Below are 23,901 nucleotides of genomic sequence, written 5' to 3'. Positions count from 1 at the left end.
TGAGAAAGGTTGTAAAGCCGAGATTTTGGCAATTTAGCCCCAGGGATGAGATTAACTGGACAATCATAGTCTCGATGAGGGGGTAATTCCTGAGCCCCACCCTCCGAAAAGACATCCGCAAAATCTGAGAAATACTGAGGTAAAATCGTAGTGGACACCCCAGAGATAGATGTGCCAAGACAATTATCCAAACAAAACTCACTCCAACCAATGATTTGTCTCGCTTGCCAATCTATAATTGGGTTATGTTTAATCAACCATGGCAACCCCAAAACTATAGGAGCTGGCAAATCCTTCATGACAAAACAATAAATAATTTCAACATGTGCATCACCCACCCTTAAGTAAATACCATGAACAATGTGAGTAAGACTCCTTTGAGAAAGAGGGGAAGAATCAATTGCAAAAACTCGAATCTCATTCTCTAAAGTGCAAGTACTTAGTCCTAGATTTTGAAGAAAAAGAGAGTAAAATAGGTTTACCCCAGCACCACAATCAAGGAATACTTCAACAAAAAAATTTGCGCCACCACAGCTGGAAGGAGAAAACGGGAACTGCAGGGAGCTTGCATACCTGCCTGCTCCACCACACCATTCACGCTACCAAGTGACAGGGAAGTTTTTTTTTCTTTCTTTTTCACTTCCACCTGCGGTTTAACATAAGGACAAGAAAAAATAAAATGACCACTCTTTCCACAATAGTAACACAGTTTGTGCAATTTCCTAAAGTCTCTACTATTAGAATGGCAAGAAACCTGACACAGCTGCATGGGTTCCTCCGCTATCCCAGAGTTACCTGTAACATCACCCGGGGAGGTAGTAGAGACAAAACCACTTGCAGAAGGGATCCCTTGCGCGGAGGGAGCCCTACACCTTTCTCTGATACGTCTATCTAACCGTACTGCTAAAGACATGGCATTCTCCAAAGAGTCTGGGTATTCATGAAAAGCAAGGGCATCCTTCAATCTCTCAGATGACCCTTGACAAAACTGACTACGTAACGCGAGATCATTCCACTCTGATTCCGTAGCCCATCTCCTAAACTCAACACAGTAAGCCTCTGCAGTATGTTCACCCTGAAATAAATTACGTAACCTCGATTCCTCCACCCCCTTTAAGCAGAGAAATGATTATTCCTATCCTCTGACTCTCATTACCTGACGACGATGGACGCAGCCGAAAATACAATTTGCAGGATTCTCTAAAACGGATGAAGTCATCCGTACCCCCTGAAAATCGATCAGGAAGAGCCACTTTAGGCTCCACACAAATTTGACCTGCACCTGATGCCAGAGCATTCTGACACCGTGTGACCGAACCACGTAGCTCCGCAACCTCTAGGGATAGCCCCTGCATGCGGTCAACTAACGCTTCAATTTACGCCATCATGAAACCACTGAGCAATGACAGTCAAAGTTTGGACGGGTTATAATGTCACAGCGGACAAGCACTCAGACACACAGAAAAACCAACAACCAGTCTCTGAGCGAGAAGCAAGGGAAGGGTCACTTCCTAGCTAATCCCTGACCTCTCTCCCTGCACTGCTCAGCCCACAGGCAGACCTTGGTGGTAGGAATGCTGTGTCCTTGTGCCTGGGCTAATACACCCTAAATTCCCTGAGATGGTGAAAAGGGGAAATAGGAGCAGCCTGCTCACACCGAACCTGGATGGGAGAGAAGACACCAACACTACTAAAACAGCAAACAACAAAAACAGAAACCACACTTATCTTATCAGAGCTGGGACAGAAAACCTTCCTTCCTTGCTTGCTTCCTAGGCCAGACTGGGCCAGACTGATTTCTATAACCCGCTCAGAGCACTGGAATTGAGAGCCATTTAAACGAATGACCCCACCCAGTGCACCTGATGGGAGGCGGATCCAGCACGACTCCAAAACAAACACTAAACACGTGCTGCTATTCTGGCCGACCTCCGCACATAGTCAGAGCCGGGCATGACACCCACACAGTAGTTTCCCACACACTGCCAGCCACACACTGCCCCACACAGTAGTTTCCCCCACATTGCCCCACAAAGTAGTTTACCCCACACTGTCCCACGCAGTAGTTTCCCATACACTGCCCCCCACACAGTAGTTTCCCCCACACTGCCCCTACGCAGTAGTTTCCCCCACACAGTAGTTTCCCCCACACTGCCCCCACACAGTAGTTTCCCCCACACTGCCCCCACACAGTAATTTCCCCTACACTGCCCCCATATAGTAATTTCCCCCATACTGCCCCCACACAATAATTTCCCCTATACTGCCCCCACACTGCCCCATATAGTAATTTGCCCCACACAGTATTTACCCCCACATTGCCCCATATAGTAATTTGCCCCCCATAGTAATCCCTCCTATAATTATTTGCCCCATAGTAATCCCTCCCATAATTATTTGCCCCCACATAGTAATCTCTCCCATAATAATTTGCCCCCACATAGTAATCACTCCCATAATAATTTGCCCCCACATAGTAATCTTTCCCATAATAATTTGCCCCTACACAGTATCCCACCATAATATTTTTCCCTCACATGTCCTCCTGTGTGTCCCGCCCCATGTCCCCCAAAGTTGGCACATAAAAGTAAAAATAAAATAAAAAATACAATAAAAGCTAAGTACTGACCTGTGCTTGCTCGCAGAGGAAGGCTTGCACACTTCACTGTGCTGCTGCGTTCCGGCACAGGCACGCTCGATGACATCATCACGCATGCCTGCGCCAGGATTTCACTACCGCATAGGACTCAGGCCTACTAGGCTTTAAGCCTATGGCAGTGATCGGCAGCGGGCCAGGGAACTATGCACTCCCGTGCCCCGCCGCAGTATGTGGGCGTCAGCACTCCAGCAATGAGTGCTTCCATCTGTATTGATGGAAGCCCTCATTGCTTCTGGCACCTCCCCCCCCCCTTCCCCGAGAGCCGGCAGCTGGGACGGACTACACCCCTTCCCCCAGGCACGCCACTGGATTGACAGTCTTCTACCTAGTTTTCTCCCTTTCTCTCTAGGAGAGAACTGCCAGTCATCAGCAGATGAGTGAGAGTGCAGGAGATTATGAATAACCATAAGTTTTCTCATGTAGATTTGACTCTTTTCAAGGCCTGTGCTGCAATGATTATGATTCTTGGCAACCACTTACTTTAAGCTCATGAGTGATACACCGCTGAAATCAGCATTTCTGTCACAAATTTATGATGCCCTCAGTGAGGTTAGCATAAAGTTGATGACAGGTTCCCTTTAACCTCTTAAGGACACAGGGCGTACAGGTACGTCCTGTGTATTTCCGATCAGCGGTGGGCGGTGATCGGAACAGAGTGCCTGCTGAAATCATTCAGCAGGCACTCTGTGACAACGCCGAGGGGGGTCCTGTGACCCCCCCCCTCCCGTATCGGCGATTGCTGCAGCGCTTTCGGAAGTTTCTGATCCCCGCGGTCCGTGATCGCCAGGATCAGAAACTTCAAAATGCCTTTTGTTATGTTTAACCGCCCCCCGCAGCCCTCTTTGTGATGTGCCGGCGCGCGCGCGCGCGCGCGGGGGGGGGGGTGTCGATGCGGGAGGGCGGGCCTTTTTTTTAGGATGGCCAAGCTTGTAAAGCAGAGTGTCAGCACATTGCTGACACTCTGCTTGAAACGGCTGACATCATCACACAGATAGGGTAACGGCCAAAGAGTGAGAAAGGCGCTCATAGGGTAAGTAAATCCTTCAAAGAGCTGGTGGATACGATAGACTCACCTGTTGTGGTTGCACCTGAAGTTAAGTGCAACCGTATTGCAGGTGAGCTGTGAGGTATAAAAGGTGCAGGTCGGTGCTGCCAGATGCGTCAAGAAGCCCCTTGGGACGAAGGCCAAGTCGCCACTTGGGTATATATTGGAAAACATGTCTTAGCTTGTCACTGTGGAGTGATCAAGCTGGTAGACGATCATAAGGCGCATTACCATGACCCGGTACAGGATACAATAAAGTTTATTTTGAGACAACGCGTTTCGGGGTCTCGACAGCCCCTTTATCAAGTCTGTGTCACCCTAGCTTTTTGTGCAGCTGGGTGTGTACTGCCTGGTTTCTTCTAAAAAAGGCGCATGTCCGTACCTTGATTTTGTTCTTGTTGCACTTGGAGTGAGTGTAGTGGTTCACCGCTACAGTCCTATGTGCGGCACGTGTAGAAAGGGCGCGCAGGCAGAGCCCTCACTCCAAGTGCAACAAGAACAAAATCAAGGTACGGACATGCGTCTTTTTTAGAAGAAACCAGGCAGTACACACCCAGCTGCACAAAAAACTAGGGTGACACAGACTTGATAAAGGGGCCGTCGAGACCCCGAAACGCGTTGTCTCAAAATAAACTTTATTGTATCCTGTACCGGGTCGTGGTAATGCGCCTTATGATCGTCTACCAGCTTGATCACTCCACAGTGACAAGCTAAGACACGTTTTCCATCATCACACAGATGTCAGCCGTTTAACCCCTTCCATGCCCGTCCATAGGGAAAGCTGTATGGAAGGGGTTAACAGGGAGGGAGCTCCCTCCCTCTCCCATCGGGGGCTGCTGTGCCTTTTCAGCCCCCCGATTCTTGACGGGATCACAGAGGGAGGGGGCCGCCCTCCCTCCCCATCACCCGCTGCTCTGTTGTGGTAGCGGGTGATGGTTACCATGGCAACCGGACACATTCACAGGCTTCGGGCTTTCCATGGTGCTGATCAGACTTCTGCTAAAGGCAAAATTCTGATCAGACTGAGTGTAAAGTGAAAATACAGCACATTACACTATATAGTGTACTGTATTGTATTATACAGACATCAGACCCACTGTATCTTCAAGAACCAAGTGGGTCTGGGTCAAAAAAATAAAAAAAGTGAACATTTTTTCAAATAAAAAGCCTTACATAACAAAAAGTGTAATATCAAGCGATCAAAAAGGCATATGCCCCACACAATTGTGCCAATCTAACCGTCACCTCATCCCGCAAAAAATGATACCCTACATAAGACAATCACCCAAAAAAAAAAAAAACTATGGCTCACTAAAAGTTTTTTTTTGTTGTTTCAAAAATGATATTATTGTGTAAAACCTAAATAAATTAAAAAAAGGTATACATATTAGGTATTGCCACGTCCGTAAGAACCTTCTCTATAAAAAAATATCACATGACCTAACCCCTCAGGTGAACACCGTAATAACACCGTAAAAATAAAAAATAAAAACTGTTTCAAAAAAGCCATTTTTCATTGTCACCTTACATCACAAAAAGTGTAATAGCAAGCGATCAAAAAGGTATACGCACCCCAAAATCATACCAATAAAACCTTCATCTCATCCTGCAAAAAATGAGACCCTAACTAAGACAATCGCCCAAAAAATAAAAATAAACTATGGCTCTCAGACTATGGAGACACTAAAATGATTTTTTTTGTTTAAAAAATGATATTATTGTGTAAAACTTAAATAAATTAAAAAAGTTAACATATTAGGTATCCCTGCGTCTGTAACAACCAGCTCTATAAAAATAGCACATGATTTAACCTGTCAGATGAACGTTGTAAATAATAAAAAATAAAAAGTGCCAAAACAGCTAATTTTCCATTTTAATCCATTTTTTCCCGTAACAAAGCAAGGGTTAACACCATGTCCCATTTGAAACCCCCCTAATGCACCTCTAGAGTAGAAACTCCAAAAAGTGACCCCATTTAAGAAACAACACCCCTCAAAGTATTTAAAACAGATTTTACAAACTTTGTTAACCCTTTAGGTGTTCCACAAGAATTAATGGGAAATGGAGATGAAATTTCTTAATTTCAATTTTTTTTTTACTTTGCCTCACAACAAGTGTAATATAGAACAACCAAAAATCATATGTACCCTAAAATAGTACCAACAAAACTGCCACCATATCCCGTAGTTATGTGCCCTGCTGTGTGCCTGTACGGCAGTTTACGACCACATATGGGGTGTTTCTGTAAACTGAAGAATCAGAGTAATAAATGTTGAGTTATATTTGGCTGTAAACCCTTGCTTTGTTACTGGAAAAAAATTATTAAAATGGAAAATCTTCCCAAAAAGTTAAATTCTGAAATTTTATCTCCATTTTCCATTAAATCTTATGGAACACCCAAAGGGTTAATAAAGCTTGTAAAATCAGTTTTGAATACCTTGAGGGGTGTAGTTTCTTAGATGTGGTCACTTTTATGGAATTTCTACACTAGGGGTGCATCAGGGGTTCTTCAAATAGGACATGGTGTCAAAAAAAAGGCCATCAAAATCTGCCTTCCAGAAACCATATGGCGTCCCTTTCCTTGTGTGCCCTGTCGTTTGGTCATACAGCAGTTTACGACCACATATGGGGTGTTTCTATAAACTACAGAATCAGGGCAATAAATATTGAGTTTTGTTTGGCTGTTAACCCTTGCTTTGTTACTGGAAAAAAATGGATTAAAATGGAAAATTTGCCAAAAAATTGAAATTCTGAAATTTGATCTCCATTTGCCAATAACTCTTGTCAAACACCTAAAGGGTTAACAAAGTTTGTAAAATCAGTTTTGAATACCTTAAGGGGTGTAGTTTCTAAAATGGGGTAATTTTGAGTGGTTTCTATTATGTAAGCCTCACAAAGTGACTTCAGACCTGAACTGGTCCTTAAAAAATGGGTTTTGGAAAATTTCAGAAAAATTTCAAGATTTGCTTCTAAACTTCTAAGCCTTGTAATGTCCCCAAAAAAATAAAATGGCATTCCCAAAATGATCCAAACATGAAGTAGACATATGGGGAATGTAAAGTGATAACTATTTTTGGAGGTATTACTATGTATTATAGAAGCAGAGAAATTGAAACTTGCAAATTTGCTAATTTTTCAAAATTTTGGGTAAATTTGGTATTTTTTTATAAATAAAAATGAAAAAAAATTTAACTACATTTTACCAGTGTCATGAGTCATGAAGTACAATATGTGACGAAAAAACTGTCTCTGAATGGCCTGGATAAGTAAAAGCGTTTTAAAGTTATTCACATATTAAGGGACACTGGTCAGATTTGCAGAAGATTGCCTGGTCCTTAAGGTGAAAATGAGTCCGGTCCTTAAGGGGTTAAAGATAGATGTTCTGGGATACACACTCAAACTATGTGAAGTCATTTAAAGGGGTTGTTAAGCATTTTGGTCAAAATTACCACATCTGTCACCTCAGTCACATTAGGCTGCAGTTCCAGACAAAATCCAGGCAACTGGAAGAAAGCAGACATGCTTTTCTACCCATTTACAAATCCCTTAAAAGGGTTGTCCAGCAGCTAGTTTACGTCTGAGGGGATGTTCCCTTTAAAAGGGTTGTCCCACAAAATATATTGTTTATCATTAAATCCTGACCATTATTATAAACTTTTTTTTACATTTTTTTTTACATGTATTAAAACAATGATCATTTCCCCAGATAATGCAGAAATGTTAGTATAGTGCCACCTGCGGTTTATGTAGAACAGCCTTTCTGTGTCCACCTGTCTCACGCTCTTATCAATTGCCCAGCATTTCTTCAGACACGTAGAGAAGACGTTTCAGCCTCAGAAGCAGCTGGCTTACCATACCAGGGATCTCTCCGCCTACCCAAAGGACCAATTCTGAGCATGTGTGTCCACCGTAGCAAATTTCCTGAGGTGGACAGACATTTGCACTATTACTGTCACTAATATCGGGGAGGGGAGAGACACCAGAAAGATAACAGAAGGGAGACGACAAAGAACTAGGCCTCAAGACTAGGGAGAGGGAAAAGGTCACCTAGGAAACCCCTAGACCTGGCCCTGACTCCTGTCAGTATGTATAGGCCCTGAAGGTGGGAAAATACATACGCCGGAACCTAAAACCTAGGAGCCCTAAGATGCCCTAGAGGTAGCGATAGGGAATGAGACTATTGGTTCCTTCCCAGGTGAACGAACCAGTGTCTCCCTGAGGCCTAGTAACAACAAGCACAAGGGAAGCAACCAAATTCAAAGAGCAGTACAACTTATCTTCTTATCTTATAGAAAATGGATGAGCAGGAACACAGGTAAGGTCCACATACCAACTCTTCCAAATTCAAGCAGAGAATATCAACCGCATGGTATGAAGTGTGAAACCAAACTAAATAGGTAGGCAGTAATGACTGCCAGCTGCACCTGACAAGGTGTGGTCATTAACAAAAAGTCATAATCAAGAGACTGTCAGTTAACCGCACGTGCAGTCTCTCCAATCTTCTAACCTCTGTCACAGAAGGTGCCGTGACAATTGCATTTATAACTGGACAGTTATCATGCATATATGAGGGCAATCATCACCGACGGCCGAGTGTTCGTGAGACATGCCAGTCCTTGAAAATATTGCAGCACCAGAACTGTAGCATGGATCTGATACTCCCCTGATACTTCCCATCACGCCTTGAAGTGCCAGGGTGCACTGTGCAAGATGGGTGTGATTGCATTTGTGGGCATTATACTCTCCACAGAGAGTGGAGCATTCTAGTCATTTATAGCTAACAATGGAATAGATCACAAGCACAGTTAAAAGACCTTTCTAGAGAGCATGTCAGGGACCCATATAAACCTGAACCCAGCCCTGTTTTCATTTTCTGTGTAGATCTCATTTGGGAGAGCTCTTGACTGGTAGTAGGACTCTGTATACAACCCCTCAACAGTTGGGAGCATGAGGTCTATCTCGCATTGATCCTAGAAATGTGTTTACATGGACTGGTTACAGCATGGGGACTACTTTGACACCCTCCAATAATGTTATAAATTCTGATCATCTGGTAGGTTCAGGTGAGAGTTTTACTATAAAGATCACAGGTTATGGGGTGTATTGTCCCCACATAGTACAACATATCAAATATTACTTGTAATGGCTGCACATTAGTATGCCTATTGGCTTCATAGTTGCTTTTTTTGGATTCATCTTAATTTTGTAGCATATTCTTTTCGGGAACTTGGGTTTTAACACATTTTGTAACCCCACCTGGGCCTACAAGGGGATTTCCGTGAAATCAAGTAAGCATCTATATGGAGTTTATATGTCTTCCCCATCAATGTTTGGCTCTACTTCAAAGACTGATTTCTTCATGCAAGTCTATATATATTGTTTGCTTCCTCTACAATTGTGTACTCAAGATAGGGGAATAGGAATGCAGGCAACATGGGGACAGGGGCTGATATGAGGGAATACTTTCTGTTTGTAGAGCAGTGCGATATCTTTATGCTATATAAATATAGGAAGTTAATTCTATAGAGTTATTTATTGCTTAAAGGGGTTGTCTGAGATAAGTAAAAAAACCTTGGATAAGCCCTTATGTTATTCTCCCTCCAGAGCTGTTGTGGGCAGTTCTGGTCAGGTTATCAAAGAGCAGCAGTGGGTATGAGCCAGGATACAGTACCTGACTGCTGCAGCCAATCACTGTCCTCAGCGATCTACCTTGTGGCCTCTAGAGAATGGGAGCTGAGCTCCATTACACAATGGACCCATACTGTTTAGTTTCTAGTGGCTAATGAAAACATCTGCTCTTGGGGGTGACGGCGGTTGTTCTCCTACCAATGTGAATATTGATAACCTATCTGAAGAATAGGTCACGAATATCTAAAAGCTGGAATACCCCTTTACAGGATTTGTAAATCTGCCTCATTATTTAGAGCTACATATACAGTTCCGCTGTCATTGGAAATGGGCAAACAGTTTGTTGACAGACACATCCTTAAGAGTATATTCACACCCGGCAGATTTGTTGCAGAATGATCATATATAGCTAAACCCTCACGCTGGTGATCAAAATGAGATTTTAGCCAATATATTCCGTGGGCTCCGATATGTTCTTGACCGGAATGTATTGGCTAAAATTTCATTTTTAACACCAGCGTAAGGGTTTAGCAATATATTATCATTTGCAAATTGTTGTAGTGCACCTTTTGCAGCGATTTATCTATTCTTAGTCTCATCCACACATGTATACATTTTTGTGTAGGAAGTTGTTGTGGCACGTGTGGTCCGTTGGTGGCATCCTCCATTATATGCATTTTTGCTGGGGATTGCCATTAGCAACGAACGGACCACATGAGGAGGATTTGCTCCCCCAGTTATAAATACGCTACAGTATTTGGGGTTCTGAGCACTTCCTCTCATTTAGGCTACTTTATTCAGTTATTTGGTTCTGAAAATTATGTCCCCAGCTGATGTCATCTTCTGACAACCATACATTTTTTTTTTAGTTATTATTGCGGCATACATCATGCAGGAAAAATGACATATTAACTTTATTCTGCTGGCGAGCATGATTACAGAGAAACACATTTTAATTTTTTTTTTTTAAAGTTTTGCTACTTTTACTCAGTTAATGCATTTTTGAAAAAAAAATAATCATGTTTTGTGTCTCCATTTTCTGGCAACCAGGGAAAATGTGAGAGACATATTTTTTTTATTTTTCTGAAAATGGTCTTGTGACATCTTCATTGGTACCATTTTAGGCTAGTTTCACAGTAGCGCTAAACTGTTCTGGCAGGCTTTTCCATTATAGGAGTTCATCACATCCGACATAGTCAGAAGCTGCCCAAGCACCAGCAGGCCCCATTGGCCATAATGGGACCCAGCGGGGATTCGTCCTGTTTCTGGCATTAGTGCCCTGATTCAACCGGACAAATTCTGTGCAAACTGCAGCGGGGAAGGGTAGTATCAGGCTGTGTCTCTGGTAAAAAATTAGGATTAGACTACATATAACTTTTTGATCGTGTGATGGTATGATTTTTGGGAAGTGAGGTACCAAAAAATGGCTGACAGGACGAGTCACATAATATTTTTATAGAGCCGGTCTTTACGGATGCAGCAATGCCTAATTTGTCTATTTTTATTTATTTTATTTTTTTGAGACTTTTATAAAAAAAAATATTTTATATAACACTTTTACCTTTTATTAGTCCTATTATTGGTTTTCAACTTTTGAGGGTCTGATCGCTATTTCATGCTGTATCATCCAGTACTGTACCTGTCCATTTCACATTGGCAACCATCCAGCCGATGGAGTTAGAGAGGGAGCACCCTCCCTCTGTACACCCATTAGATAAGGCAGTCAGCATTGACTGTGGCATAAGGGGTTAATCCGCTGGTTCAGCAATGTGTGTATATATATTTTCAAAATAGGGCAGCACTCCTTATAGGTAGCAATCCGGGTGTCAGCGTTCAACCCTTGATCCTGGGTACATGAATATACAAGAAATCCATGGCACTCCTCTGTAGATGGTGAAAAAACATGTGTACTTATTCACACAGGTCACAGCGACGTTTGAGTCCCCTCACGGAACCTTTCTCAAAACTTGCTTGAGAAAGGTTCCGTGAGGGGACTGAAACGTCGCTGTGAGATGTGTGAATAAATTATTTAAATTGTTAGCAGGCACACTTTCAATTGGAGTAACGTATTATTTATTGAACCAATTAAAATAACGCATACATATAGGATAAATAAATATATAGCAAGTAGATATAATAATGTGTATGTGAAATATCGTACATAAAACAGCATAAAAATTCGAATTAGCAGCGTAGGGACTCAATTAGCAGCATATATAGTTGTACTCCTCCAGCTCAATAGTAGTTCCAAAGCATCATAAGAAATCAAACTAGCAGCATAGAAATTCAATTAGCAGCATATATAGTTGTACTCCTCCAGTTCCATAACAGTATGAGAATTCAAATTAGCAGCATAAATCACTGAGTAATTAATAAAAAATCTTCCAGATGAACCAATGATTCAAATAAAAGGGTGTCAGTTCAATCCGTATATAATATGGGACCACTGTGAACGTGATACTGTCTGCAGGGGTGTATCTATCACGAGGCAAACAAGGCGTTTGCCTAGGGCGGCCCTTGCCAATAGGGCGGCAAAATGCCTTGTTTGCTTAGTGATAGTTACACAATATGCTAAATATTTTTTTTGCCCCTTCTCCGAACCGATCCGGGGGTCGTCTTATACGCCGGGTATACTCAGATGCGATGGTATATTCTAACCGCCAGGCATTCCCATGGTGACGGGGACGCTTGCCTGGGGGTTAGAATATACAGGGCCACGCCACTCACAGGAGTACATTTATAAACTAATCAGTAACTTTAACTTTAATCATCGCTGATCTCTTTATTTGGATACCTTACTCTTAGCTCTGGTAACAGCAGGCAGTGTGGGCGGCGCTCACTCACTGATGTCACGCGCCTGCTTCTCCCACTAGGCGGCGCATGCGCGTGACATCAGTGAGTGAGCACCGCCCGCACTGCCTGCTGATTGCAGTTTATAAATGTACTCCTGTGATCGTCGGGGAGGGGGATCTGTGGATGGCACTGTTTAGGGGGGATCTGTGAATGGCACTATTTAGGGGGGATCTGGGGATGCCACTGTTTAGGGGGGGGTCTGTGGATGCCACTGTTTGGGGGGGGATCTGTGGATGGCACTGTTTAGGGGAGGGGGATCTGTAGATGTCACTGTTTAGGGGGGGATCTGTGGATGACACTATTTAGGGTGGATCTGTGGATGGCACTGTTTAGGGGAGGGGGATCTGTGGATGTCACTGTTTAGTGGGGGATCTGTGGATGACACATTTTAGGGTGGATCTGTGGATGGCACTGTTTAGGGGGGGATCTGTGGATGGTACTGTTTAGGGGAGGGGGATCTGTAGATGTCACTGTTTAGGGGGGGAATCTGTGGATGGCACTGTTTACGGGGGGGATCTGTGGATGCCACTGGGTGGTGGAAAAGCCTGGTTGCCAGCCTCTTGCCCCAGGATTATGGGCCCTCTCATCAGCACATGCTAAACCTAAACCCCATGGCGATTTGACTGTGTTTGTGGCATCTGAGCGCTGTTTGGATATATTGAGAGCTCAGATCCAAGTCATCTGGGGATATGTTAAATGTCTATGTTTACTGTAATGGTTGGGACATTGTATATTTGAGTAGTGATGTCTGTCCTATTGTCTCCACGTGTGTATTGGCGATTTCCTTTTGTCCTGAGAGATAATTGAATTACTCCTCGGTTGTCTCCAGGACAGAAGAAATTGTGTATAATCCTGCCTGTGATAATTACATCAACCCATTGTGTAAGGTAATTGTATCACAGGCAGAGGGGAGGATTTTGTGTGGGAGTGTTTTACTGTATTGTACGTGTTTATTGGTTGTTTTTACAAAACCCTGTGGGTGGTACTAGTGTGTAACAATGTTATATAAGAACAATAAACACACAACTCTGGCTGTCCACTGCTTGACCCTCAACACGGAGCCTCGTCTCGTTCTTGGGGGGATTCACTGTATGCTGTTAGAGACTGATTGCTAAGAGTGTAAGCCGCTTGGGTGTGTTTCCTATTCGTCTGCTAGCAGCTATTCGTGAGGTTCCGTTCGGAGTTTGGAGCATTCCCTTGTATGCCGTTACAGGGGGATCTGGATGGCACTGTTTAGGGGAGGGGGATCTGTGGATGGCACTGTTTAGGGGAGGGGATCTGTGGATGGCACTGTTTAGGGGGGGGGGATCTGTGGATGGCACTGTTTAGGGGAGGGGATCTGTGGATGGCACTGTTTAGGGGGGGGGATCTGTGGATGGCACTGTTTAGGGGGGATCTGTGGATGGCACTGTTTAGGGGGGATCTGTGGATGGCACTGTTTAGGGGGGATCTGTGGATGGCACTGTTATCGGGAGAGGGATCTGTGGATGACACTGTCATGGGGTGGATCTGTGGATGGCACATATAGCATAAGATGCTATATAGTGTCATCCACTGATCCCCCTCCCCATAGCAGTGTCATCCACAGATCCCCCTCCCCATAACAATGCCATCCACAGATCCCCCTCCTCATAACAGTGTTATCAACAGATCCCAGTCAGTTCCCTGGACTGGAGAAGATCGTCTTGAAGACAGGGAGGGCTGGGCATTCAGGGGTAGTCTTTTACAGCGAGTATAGCCCAAAGCCTTTATTTTAAATGGAAAAGTTGGGGGTCGTCCTATACGCCTAGTCGTCTTATATGCTGGAAAATATGGTACTCCCTGAGCCTGCTGTCTTCAAAAACTGTAAGTACTTAAATGACAGTAATTCACAAAAAAATCTATTACTTAGTTGTTTTATGGGGTAAGGGGGTTGGGACCCGTTGGGTGGTTAGAGGGGGGAGAATTAGGAAGGGGCTAATACTGTACTATCTCTAGCTGCACATTGTTTTAAAAAAAAAAAAAAAGTCATCTGTAAAATACATTTGTGTTAGAAGTTGTGCTTTTTTAATTTTTAGAATAATGATACAGCCATTTTATTTAATGTATTTGTGCTAATTTCTGTGCTGTTGGAGGGGGGGTGAGGGGCAGTATTACACAATCTTTATATATTTTCTTATACATATACAGATTGTGTGCCCCTCACCCCCCTCCAACCAACACAGAAATTAGCACAAATGTATTAAATAAAATGTCTGCCTGTATTATTATTCTAAAATTAAAAAAAAGCGCAACTTCTGACACACATACTTTGTATTTTACAGATTTTTATATATTTTTTATACATCTGTAAAATACTAAATATTTGTGTCAAACTAGGAATGTGCATAGTTTTTTTAAAAATAACTTTTAGATGATAGACATTTTATTTTATTTCATACATACATTTGTGATGATTCTTTTACAGAAAGGAAGATGTGACGCTCTAACAGGAAAGGGTGGGGCCTAAAGATAAAGGGGTGGGGTTTACAGAGGAAGGGGTTTGGCCTTGACAGGAAGGGGTGGGTCAAATTTATATTAGGGGGGTGCCTGAGTTTAGTCTCGCCTAGGGCAGCACAAAACCAAGATACACCACTGACTGTCTGAATCAGCGTTAATAATAAATGCCTGGGCATTTATTAATACCACTGATTCAGACAGTATCACGTTCACAGTGGTCCCATATTATATAAGGATTGAACTGACACCCTTTTATTTGAATCATTGGTTCATCTGGATCTGGAAGATTAAATTCATTACTCAGTGATTTATGCTGCTAATTTGAATTATCATACTGTTATGGAACTGGAGGAGTACAACTATATATGCTGCTAATTGAATCCCTACTCTGCTAATTCGAATTTTTATGCTGTTTTATGTACGATATTTCACATACACGTTAATATATCTACTTGCTATATATTTATTTATCCTATATGTGTGAGTTATTTTAATTGGCTCAATAAATAATACGTTACTCCAATTGAAAGTGTGCCTGCTAGCAATTTATATAATTTTTACCTACTGGATTGGGTGTGCCAATAGCAGCTGCACCTTTTCTTGTGTGTGTGTATATATATATATATATATATAGAAAAATGAGACGAAAAGGAGCCGCACTGCTGTAAGTACGTACAAGCGGAGTGCCAGCGGCTGTGAAGGCGATCCCCCTTCAAATAGTTAACAGGAAGAATTCCACGGCACATCCAAGGCGTAAAATAAGATCAACTTTTATTCACCAGACAGATCCCAGGAGGTGGATCGAAACGTCGCTGTCTGGTGAATAAAAGTTGATCTTATTTTACGCCTTGGATGTGCTGTGGAATTCTTCCTATATATATACATATATATATATATATATATATATATATATACATATATATATATATATATATATATTTATATATTTAAGCAGGGGCCTGACTGTCAGTAATAGCCAGGCCCCTGTCCCTGATTACAGCTTCTTTTACTTTCTGTACATAATTATAGAAGCAGCCATCTTGCCGGAGCTGTTGTTCACAGCATTTAGAGAGATGCTTTACAGCAGCCATTGTAGACCATGTGCATAATGGACGGGAGGAAAACTCATTGACTTCTATGGGATAGTTTTGTGGACATGCAGTGTGACCTGTGCAGAGGGTATTGTGCAGGGAGGGAGAGTAGATAAGTTGTGACCATCACCTATTATGAATGGTTGATCCTGTGGTATTTGTAAAGAGGTGTTTTCTGTCATTGTAATCTTGCTTATGATGATAATCAGATGAATGCTGAATAGTGATCTCTATAGATTGTGAAATGTCATTCTATTATTAGGATTAGTGGCCAGTGCGAAAAATGCAGGTTCATACATACATCCAAACACAGAATATACCCGTAGGCTATGGACATAAAAAACATAAACTGACCACGGTGCATGTTGTAAACGTTTAATGGTTGAGTGCTTTCTTTATATGGCCTCTCCAGTGTTTCTACCCTGGGTCTTTTTGCCTATTTAAGTGCTAAATTTCTGCAGCTTGCCATAATAACCTTAAAAAAAACAGATATAAAACATTTATACAGTTCTTCTCAGTACAAAAACCTTTACACAAACTTCAACATCGTACATGAACCTGTCCAGACAAGCTCTAACCTGATTAAACTATATAGCCTGAAAGGTACATACGTGTCTTTGGGCTACATAACTGCACAGGTATCTACATAGACTTATATGAACATGAATACTTGCACAGGTTATACCTATATAGATATATAGGCCTATATGCATAACTGGATATGTGCATGCACACATCAGGGCTTTTCTGATTAAATGTTGCTATGTCTATAACAGGGTCATTATGTTATAGCAACTAATTGCAGCATTTTATCTGATAATCTTGCTTGGTGTGTGTCATGTGTATTACTTGTGATATGGATAAGAATTATAGTTTCCTACAGCTAAAGAGTCACCAATTTGAGAGCACTGGCCTTGTGTTTGGTGGTTGGCTGAGAGGCCTAAAAAAATGGCTGTCCACATTTTATATAAGTAATGTAGGTACACTTTATATATTAATGTCAAATTAAAATGTGAGCATGGTGTTCATTAGACTGTGATCTGGTCTTGACGAAAACCATGGGTTTGTCTGACGACAGTCTAATATGTATGGGGCCTTTATGGAAAAATGGGATAGGACATATCCTACCACTGCAAAGTTGTACTCCATATACACTACTCACAAAAAGTTAGGAATATTTGGCTTGTGGGTGAAATTTCAGGATGAACCTAAAATGCACTTTAACCTTTACAGGTGGACTTAATGTGACCTTTTCTTAACTTTTGAATGCATATGTCCAACTGTTCAGTGCTTCATTTCTTTTTGGACAACTTGCTATTCTCTAACAAGAAGCTAAACAGCAAAAATCACAACAGGTGTTTGATCCATGAATCGCCAAATTTCCTGGTTCAAGTAGAATTGCGAGACTTTAAGCAGTATGTTCTCAGACAGAAGTGGCCACCTCTCATACTGATTACCGCTTCATTGTGAAAGATGAACTGCGGAACCTGATGATGAATGCCACACAATTCCAGTTACAATTATTTCCAATAAAAGGGAGGTGAAAGGCACCCAAGTGTCATGTCAGACCATTCAAAACCGTTTACATCAGCGTGGTCTGCGTGAAAGGGTACCTGACCACAGGCATCATTGTCTTGCATGAGCCAGGGAGCATCTACGCTGGACGAGGAACCAGTGGGATTTATTGCTGTTCACTGATGAAAGTCAATTCACGATGAGCAGAAATTAGGGCCATCAACAATGTTGGAGACGTCAAGGAGAGGGCTATGCATCAGCTACTGCTGTCACCAGTGGTGTTACAGTGTGCGCAGGTGTGTCTAGTCAATAAAGAACTGCCCTACACTTTGTGAATGTTACAGTGACAAGCCTATACTACTTGAATAACATCATTAATCCAGTCATTGTGCCTCTGCATGAACAACACAGGCCTAATTTCATCTTCATGCACGACAATGCGCCAGCTCATTGAGGTCGCATCATTAGGGAACGGCTGCTGAAAACTGGGGTACCTCAAATGGAGTGGCCTGCACTTTCTCCAGATCTGAATCCCATTGAAAACCTATGGTATCAGCTGAGTCGCTATATAGAGGCTCGTAACTCTGTACCCCAGAACCTCAATGGCCTGAAGGCCTCCTTTCAAGAAGAGTGGGATGCCATGCCTTAGCAGACAATTTGTTGACTTGTGAACAGCATGAGACATTGTTGTCAAGCTGTAATTGATGCTCAAGGCCACATGAAAAGTTTTTTAAACATTTTTTGTGGGGATATACCCACCACTTTTGTTGGCTTTTTGTTTAATTGTTTTAGATGAGGAAATCGCCATTGCATGCTTCTACTTAAATGCCCTACTTTCATGATATAATATTACTGTGACATGAACTTTTTTCCCATAAATTTCACCCGAAAGCCAAATATTTCAGATTTTTTGTAGTAGTATATACCCATCTACAGGGATGTCTTTTTCATCTGAGAGAACTCTTGTGGTGGCCATACAAGATAATTGGAAGTGAATGGTCATCTCATCTCTGACTTCCTTGCCAGTACTAAAGAGCCTGCCTTAGTGACAGGGTACTTCTTAAAGGCCGGGAAATCCTATATCCTTGTAACTTCCAGTCACCTGATATGGCCACCACAGACTGCTACTGATATGGCCAACAGAGGGACCTGCTAATATGACCACCACAGAGTGCTGTTGATATGGCCACCACAGAAGGTTGCTAACATGGCCAACAAAAAGTAGATGGTGTAGGTTGGGACATCTCTACTTGTCTTATGGATTAGGGATCTACAAAAGATTTTCTTCTGAGTTTTCCATGTCCTGGTAGAGTTACCCTCATATGCTGGCTTTCTCCTGGTTTCATGTTCTCTTGTACCATAACATATATTTTTCTATTATACACATATGTGAAGTGTGTTTATTCGCTGCCCAAACAGCAAATCCTGTATTATTTAAATATACCCACTATACACCAACCTCCCAAAATACAACACACACTATATACAGCGAGATTTGTATGTTTCCATGAATACTTACTGTATATACATAATAAACTTGTAGCCTGCGGAATTTCAATTGCAGGGCTGCAACCCAATATATATGTATTTATATATAATTATTACCCTTCTGTTTCCCCCAATAAGAAAATAGCACAAAGTGGATTGTACATATATTCTTCTTACAAAAATATCTCCCGGTCTATAACCTATTGTATAGCACTCACTGTCCCTCCTGCAGTTTTGTAGGGTGTTAGAAGTCTCCTTTATTAGTGCCTAAAAGCACAGGAGGGTACTTATGTCCATCACTGACCAGACTCACATAGCGCAACCCATGTAGTGTCTTCATCATCACTGTATGTCTCGCAGTGCCCCCTCATATAGGTATATCTGTATTTCTTTTCCAAGTGCCAAGTATACAGCACCCTGTGCCATACACTTTCGGATTAACACACAGTGTTCCGGTCACTGCGTATTGGGTTCCAGTTTGTAGGACAGCTCAAAAAGCAAGTTCTGATTGTCGATGACTTGAAACTGGCGCACGTAAGCTTTATTCTGCAAATGAGTCGGAGAGACATCTGAGTCCAGCCCTACAGTAAAATGAAAGGCAGAGTAAAAAAAAATCAAATTAAAAACTAGGTTTACAATGTATTATACATCGTATGTAACCGTTTTAAAAATGTTCAGCTGTTTATATATAATGTGATATGCAAATTGCGAAACAGACAACATGACCTCTGTAGCTCAGTGTGCAATATGCTTTATATTAGTGTGTGATGTTGATGCTCTGTTTTTTTTTTATTAATGAAAGAGTTAAAAAAAAACTAGGATTACACGGAAGATAAGGGCTACTACCTAATATAATGTGTCTGTGTAATAAGATCAATCAGGGGCAATACCAGGTTTGACCACACGGTGGAGCCATGAGTATAGTTCTACTCTTATATTAACCTGAGGGCTAGAAATAAGATGTGAAGCTGAAATCATACTTGATCACCATGACCGCTTACATGTAGCAGTTGCCAAAATGATTAGACTATAACAAAACTTAACGTGGCCACATTGTCACCACGTTTTTTTGTTTGTTTTGTTTGTGTGTGTGGCTATACCAATGGTAGGCAGCTGGCAAACCTTTTGTGTTAAAATTCTGGCGTTTTGTCTTCTCTTCCATCTGTAGAGTGTACAGTACACAGCTCCATGCATGGACATACACCGTTACTTTCCATAATGAAAGGGAGATACTGAAATAGCCGCGTGCACCCTCTGGGCTGTTTCTGTATATCTCATACACTATATTAGATAGTAAGCATGCATGTCCTGCCATCTTTGCGCTGCAAATAGGGAACATAGGACATTCAGTGTAATGTGCAGACCCTGGATGCAGTCAAGGGTCACATTTTAGACTCTCAGCTGACGATCTATATTGGCTATACCGAAATCCTATAATAAATAAACATTTCTCCTTTTTGTGGACATATGGTGCTTTGATTTGTGTACAGCTTAGCTAATCAAATAGTAACCTTATGGATGGCTGGCAATTTAAGTCATTGTAATTCCAACTGCTATAGTCGGTAAACTTGGAAGTAAGTGTGTACCTAGCTCAGATACCTAGATGCAGAATGATATTTGATGACCCCTTTATGCACTTACTCATTTGGCTGCTCCGGTATTTCCGCACAGTCCTCACTTTCTCTGCTATAGCGTGCTGTGAAGTAAAGAGAGAACAGTCACCATGACAACCCCACACTCCCTGTATCATTAAAACAACTGTTCTGTCACTTCTGGTAGTGGATATTATTCCAAGTGAAAACCCTCTTTCAAAGGGATATTTTTAGTATAAGACTCAAAAAAGGTCCTGGTCTTCAGACAGCAAATATTCTACTGCAGATTATGTTCTTGGTGGACACATACAGGGATCTGCGTGAGCTGTAGGCTTTATCTCTCATGTTCACAACCATGATTGGCCCATGTAACATGGTCTATGTGTTGGCTGCATCTCCCTGGATGACCAAGACTTCCCTAACTGTATCATAGTCATTTTTGATATAGTCAATTCGGATTAGGGGAGCCGTGGTCAGCCTGGGAGATGCGGCTGATACACCGAACATGTGGTTCCCGGGCCGGGTCATGTGCATGAGCCCTTGAATGTACTATTAATCGAATTTCTTGCAAAAACTCCAAATTGCAGATTACTATTATTGGTGACTCACCATTTTCTCCACATTTACAAGTCCATCGAGGAAGGTTTTGCTTCCCTCATGTAAAAATGTAAGATCTGTGAATGAAAGGTCAAATATATAAATGACAACTACATAGAATACAGTGTAACTAGTTTAAGACCTTGTGATATCTAGCCATATTCACATTAGCATCACAACTTCAGTTTATAATAATAGGGTCATTTAGGCTGCTGTCAAAGTTAGTGTCATGTTGTGCAGTTCTCAGAAGTAATGGAAACTCTAATGGAACCCCCTTTGGAGACTCTACACAGATATGGACCAGGGTAGCAGTTAAAGCAGCTGCTTTGAAATTAAGCAACTAAAGGGCCGCATCTCCGATCAGAAGTGAGGTGCAGTTTATGGAGAAAAGTATTGGAACACACCTCTTAATCATTGAATTCAGGTGTCTGATTCAGTCCCATTGCCACAGCTGGGTAAAATCCAGCACATAGACACGTAGTCAGCCTTTACCAACATTTGTGAATAAATGGCTCATTCTAAAGAGCTCATTGAGCATGGTCCTATAATAGGATGCCACTACAGCAACAAGTCAGTTTGTGAAATTTCTTTGCTCCTAGATATTCCACCATCAACTGGGAGTGGAATTATTGTAAAGTGGAAGCATTTAGGAATAGCAACAACTCAGTCATGAAGTAACAGTCCATGTAAAATTACAGAGCAGGATCGCATAGTGTATAAAAGTCACCAATACTCTGCTGACTCAATAACTGCAGAGCTCCTAACCTCCTCTGGCATTAACATCAGCACAAACATTGTGCATCGGAAGCTTTATGGCATGGGTGTCCATGACCAAGCAGCTGCAAGAAAGCCTTACATCAGGCATCCTCAAACTGCGGCCCTCCCAACTCCCACAATGCCCTGCTTTAGGCCGATACCTGTAGGCTGTTTGGACATGCTGGGAGTTGTAGTTTTGCAACAGCTGGAGGGCCATAGTTTGAGGATGCCTGCCGTACATCATCAAGCACAATGCCAAGTGTTGGAGTGATTTAAAGAATGGGGCCACTGGACAGCGAAACGTGTTCTGTCAAGTGACGAGTTATACTTCTCCATCTCGCAGTCTGATGGACAAGTCAGGGTTTGGGGAATGCCAGGGGAATGTTACCTGCCCTACTGCCTTTTGAATCCAGGGGGGAAAAAAGCAGTCTGGTTTGAGAGCTGCACTTATACAAGCAGACAAACAACATGAGTTTGTGAGCGTTCGCGTGTTTGAGTTCAAGTGTGTGTTTGTATTAAGTGTGTGACTTTAGATTACGTGACTTGAGATTCAGGAACTTAGGGTACTTTCACACTTGCATTAAACTTTTCCAGTATTGAGTTCCGTCCTAGGGGCTCAAAAAAAAAGAACATTTTTATCCTAATGCATTCTCAATGCAGAGCAATCCATTCAGTATGTATTTGAATGTCTTCAGTTCAGTCACGGTACGGTTTTTGTATGGAGAAAATACTGCAGCATGCTGCAGTATTTTTTCCGTCCAAAATTCCGCTACACTTGCCAAAATGCTGAATACGGGATTATTTTCCATTTGAAATGCATTAATGCCGGATCCGTCCCCAAGTGCTCCAGAAAAACGGATCCGGTTTTGCAGTCTGCGCATGTGCAGACCTTTAAAAATGTGAAAAAGATAAATACTGGATCCGTTTTCCCGGATGACAACAGGATTGACGAATCCGGTATTGCAATGCATTTGTGAGACGGATCCGGATCCGCCTACAAATGGTATTCGTTTGCATACAGATACCCGGATCTGCGGAACTGCCTGCCGGAATCCAACAAGGAAAGTGTGGAAGTACCCTTAAGGAGGGTACTACAGTAAGTTAGATTCTTATCACTGCACCATATTGTATTTTTTCTCTTTTTCTTGCGTAATCCCCATTTAGCATGTGTTCCATTATTGACAGCGCAGTCCAGTGCACATTTATGCAGTCCTGGAACAGCCATTTGAGGGTGCATATCTTTGTTCAAAATGTGAGCAAATTTCCCGTTTGGAATCACACATTGAATATCTAAACAGGCGAATTTCAACACTGAGAAGCGTTGACAATTTGGAAAAGAGTTTGCTGCTCAATGAGCAAGCACTCTATGGGCTAGATGTTGGGGAGGTTTGTAGCGAGGAGGATAAGGGAAGTGAGGTAGCTGGATAACAGTTAGAAAGCGGGGTAGAGGGAAGAGTGCCAGGGAGGCTAGACCTGATCTGACACACCCCAACAAGTTTGCAAGGTTGGCAGATGAGGGGGATGTCAGTTTAGGGAGAGCACTGCTGCAGCCATACCCTTCCTTTGCCAGTCAGGGGAAGGTCAGCTCCAGTAAGCAGGGGACCAGGGGAGCAGGGCAGGACAGACAGGTGCTGGTAGTGGGAGGCTCAAGTATTAGGGGTACAGATAGGGCGATCTTTCACAAAGACCGGGATCGTCAAACGGTGTTTTGTCTTCCTGGCGCTCGAGTTCGACACATTGCGGATCGGGTTGACAGATTACTGGGAGGGGCTGGAGAAGATCCAGCAGTCATGGTCCATATCGGAACCAATGACAAAGTTAGAGGTAGGTGGAGCGTTCTTAAAAATGATTTTAGGGATTTAGGTCACAAGCTTAGGGCAAGGACCTCAAAGGTAGTGTTGAGGTCCTGTACCACGAGCCACACAAGAAAGGCAGCGGGAGATTAGGGAGGTTAACAAGTGGCTCAAGAACTGGTGTAGGAAGGAGGGGTTTGGGTTCCTGGAGAACTGAACCGACTTCCCTGTCGGCTACAGTCTCTATCGTAGGGATTAGCTGCACCTCAATGGGGAAGAGACAGCTGTGTTGGGGGAGAAGATGGCTAGAAGGTTGGAGGAGTGTTTAAACTAGGGACTGGGGGAGGGTAATTACGTTATAGGATGAGAAGATAGAGTCCGGGGGCTAATGGGACTGGGGGAGGAA

The 23,901-nt window shown here is 42.5% G+C and overlaps 1 protein-coding gene across 1 annotated transcript in view; it reads right to left on the bottom strand.

Annotated features, from left to right (window-relative positions):
• Positions 1-17,893: 17,893 nt before the first annotated feature.
• Positions 17,894-23,901, bottom strand: part of RAPGEFL1 (Rap guanine nucleotide exchange factor like 1) — a 66,534-nt gene continuing 60,526 nt past the window's right edge. The window contains exons 13-15 of the mRNA XM_044299169.1: positions 20,959-21,023; positions 20,399-20,453; positions 17,894-19,338 (exon numbers count right to left, since the gene is read on the bottom strand). Of these exons, the coding sequence (XP_044155104.1) occupies positions 19,214-19,338; positions 20,399-20,453; positions 20,959-21,023 (245 nt within the window). The 3' untranslated portion in view covers positions 17,894-19,213. The remainder of the gene's footprint in view (positions 19,339-20,398; positions 20,454-20,958; positions 21,024-23,901) is intronic.

The sequence above is a fragment of the Bufo gargarizans genome, chromosome 6 (genome assembly GCF_014858855.1).
Source record: "Bufo gargarizans isolate SCDJY-AF-19 chromosome 6, ASM1485885v1, whole genome shotgun sequence".
Taxonomy (NCBI): domain Eukaryota; kingdom Metazoa; phylum Chordata; class Amphibia; order Anura; family Bufonidae; genus Bufo; species Bufo gargarizans.
Note: the sequence above shows the minus strand (reverse complement) of the source record. Positions and strands in the feature narration are given on the sequence as shown.